Here is a 2,851-nt window from a genome sequence, read left to right as displayed (position 1 = left end):
ATAGTACTATTAAATATAAACAAACTATGTAAATAATAAAACATAACTGTGCATATCAATGTAGTACTATATAATATTCTGATAGACATATACATTGTATGTTTAACTCCTGTTAGAGATTGGTAGCTCCCGAAACATTCACCATTTCCTTCTGATAAGTGGTTTAAACTTTTCTTCTTCCATCTTGCCCCAAGGAATTGTTTTTTGAGTATCACAAAAGTTTATTTCCCAAAAAGTTTCATATGAAAATGTACATGATCCAATTCTACATCACAATCTAGCAGGCTCTTCAGGGAGGGATGTGGGCGCCTCTTCTGAGCATTGTTTACACTCTTCCCAAGGCTTCCAACACGATGCTGTGGTTGCCTCAAATGACACCACTCCGATGTTATTCTGTTGCCCACTCGCTGCCATCTCCACACACTCATCAATCACAAGGTCCATGAAGGGTTCAAAGCCCCGCAGTATTCCTTGTACATGTCTGCCATCATTTAATTTCCATGAGAACTCCTTGTCCATAAATTTCCTCAGTTCAGGAGGATGGGCCTTGCTCCTGGCAACTCCTCAGCGGGCTCAGCACGACTCCGCCCCAAGGGATTTTTATTTATAGGCTTATTGCTCACTGTGACTATCTTGCTAGTCTTCTACTCCAGGGTAAATCTGCATTACAATTTATTTCCTTTTAAAGTTTTCTTTGGTGTATGGCTGTGTGCTATATAGACTATATACACCTATGTCATATCTTAAAGTTTATTTTTCTAGAATGATCTAGATGAGAAACAAATACAACTATCAATACATAAAAGAAGGTATAAATGCCTACTTAGTCCCAACTCTAAAATCCTGCGCTAAGATCTTCGTTAGTAATCATTTTAATTAATATGTATTTTAATCCTATAGAAAGCTCCTAGTAGAGTGGCTGGTCCTCAGTATTTCAATGTATGTAGGATAAATTAATAAATAATTAATATTAAATACTTAGCTTACTTAACAATGTCATGTTCAATCCTCTTTCTATATTCATTTTGACCCCACTAGTCATCAGGTATATTACAATAGAAAGTGAAAGAAACCTAGTCTACAGAGTGAGTTCCAAGACAGCAAAGGCTACACAGAGAAATCCTGTCCCCAACGGCCCCCCAAAAAAGAAGAAAAAAATGAAAGAGAAAGAAATTAATTGAATCTATAGTGTGAGGGATTCATATGAACCCACAGAAGAGGATACAAGCCTCATCCCTAGCCCAGAAGCTCTCATCAATTGATAACTTCTTGCAAATGAAAATTTAGATTTCTTTAATGAAGTCTGACTGGGGAAACAAACCACTCTTAACAGTAGGCTGCATGCCCAGCAGCAGACAGCCAGCAGAAAGCCTATTCAATTTTGCATGTTCCTATATCTCATATTGTCATTTCAGGGCTTTAGTTTTAACTTTATTTTTAAATTTTTATTCTAATTATGTATATATATATGTATATATATATATGTATATATATTATATATACTATTTTATCTGTCTTTATACCCTTTATACCCTACAGGTTCTTCATGTATATATTATAGTTTCTAATTTAGTGTTTTATGGGCTTCCAATGTGTGAGAAAGAGTGAGTCTCTGTCCGTGTCTGTTTCTTGTGCCTTTTCTTGTGCTTTTTTTCTTCGTGTTTGTTTGTTCCTATCTGAAGCGTTTTTCATTTGCTTGTTTGTTTTATTTCATTATTTATCCCTTAAAAGCCTGCTTGCTTTCTAATGGGAGACAGAAAGGGATCAGGATGGGAGGAACTGGAAGGAGGTGAGGGAGCGGAAACCATAATCAGGTTGTATCATATGACACAAACCTATTTTCAAAGAGGTGGGAAAGAGTGCAGTTAAGCATTACATCGGATTAATAACGGGGCAGTTACAAGTTTTCCTCCAAGATGCATGCCTGCATTAGCCTCAGGCAGTTGGCTAGATATCCAGCACCAGGCATGGTTTGCCTCTTGTTGACTGTGACCTTTATTCAACCAGAGTAGTTTTCTGCCTGTCAACTTGGCACAACGTGGACTCACCTTAGAAGAGAAACCCAAGGAAGAATTATCTAGACCAGGTTGGTATGTAGACATGCTGGGCATGGGGGGATCTTGATTGTTACCAGCCAAGGCCACAAAGGACTGGTAACCTGGGCAGTTATCAGTATGCAAGGGGATGGCTGAGTGCAAACCAGCAGATAGACAAGTGAGCATTCCTTGACTGCTCTCTGGACGTGGTGGGACACAGCCTATTTCTTTTAAAGAAAGTACCACCGGCATTTCAGATCCCACTGCATGGGGAAGGCAGGTTGCAAAGCGGGGATAGTGATGCCCTAGAAATACAGGTCTTTTGAGGATATAGTTGATGGGGTGTCAGGCTGATGAGATGGCTCTGTGGGTAAAGGTGCTTCCGGAAAAGGCCAATGACATGAATTCAGTACCCAGTTCCAGATGACCTGTGTCGGTTCACCAGAATCCAGATGGTGGAAGGAGAGAACTGACTCTCAAAAGCTGTTCTCTGACCTTATGCACCCAATGCTATAGAATGAGTGTGCCCACACACAGACAGACATACAGACATAGACACACACAGGCACACACACACACACACACACACACACACACATACACACAAATATGTTAAATATGTTACAAGTTTAAAATTTGCTGGAAAGGAAAAGACATAACTGGGTAAGCATTGACTGTGTGCCAAAGCACTGCATTTTAGTTCATCCTGCAACACAACTATTACTACACGACTGTAGTGTGAGAGCGAACCTTGTTTTATAGATAAGGGAACCGAGGAACACAGGAGTTGGAAAACTTGATTCAAGCAATACAGT

The 2,851-nt window shown here is 39.5% G+C and overlaps 1 protein-coding gene across 1 annotated transcript; it reads right to left on the bottom strand.

Annotated features, from left to right (window-relative positions):
• Nucleotides 1-325: 325 nt before the first annotated feature.
• On the bottom strand, nt 326-546 carry LOC127206822 (small nuclear ribonucleoprotein G-like). The gene is given in 2 exon segments (XM_051166099.1): nt 326-378; nt 381-546. Coding segments are annotated over 2 exon segments (192 nt in total). The 5' UTR covers nt 520-546.
• Between the last annotated feature and the right edge of the window lie 2,305 nt (nt 547-2,851).

The sequence above is a fragment of the Acomys russatus genome, chromosome 2 (assembly GCF_903995435.1).
Source record: "Acomys russatus chromosome 2, mAcoRus1.1, whole genome shotgun sequence".
Classification (NCBI taxonomy): domain Eukaryota; kingdom Metazoa; phylum Chordata; class Mammalia; order Rodentia; family Muridae; genus Acomys; species Acomys russatus.
The sequence above is the reverse complement of the archived record's forward strand: the minus strand, read 5'-3'. Positions and strand labels throughout refer to the sequence as shown.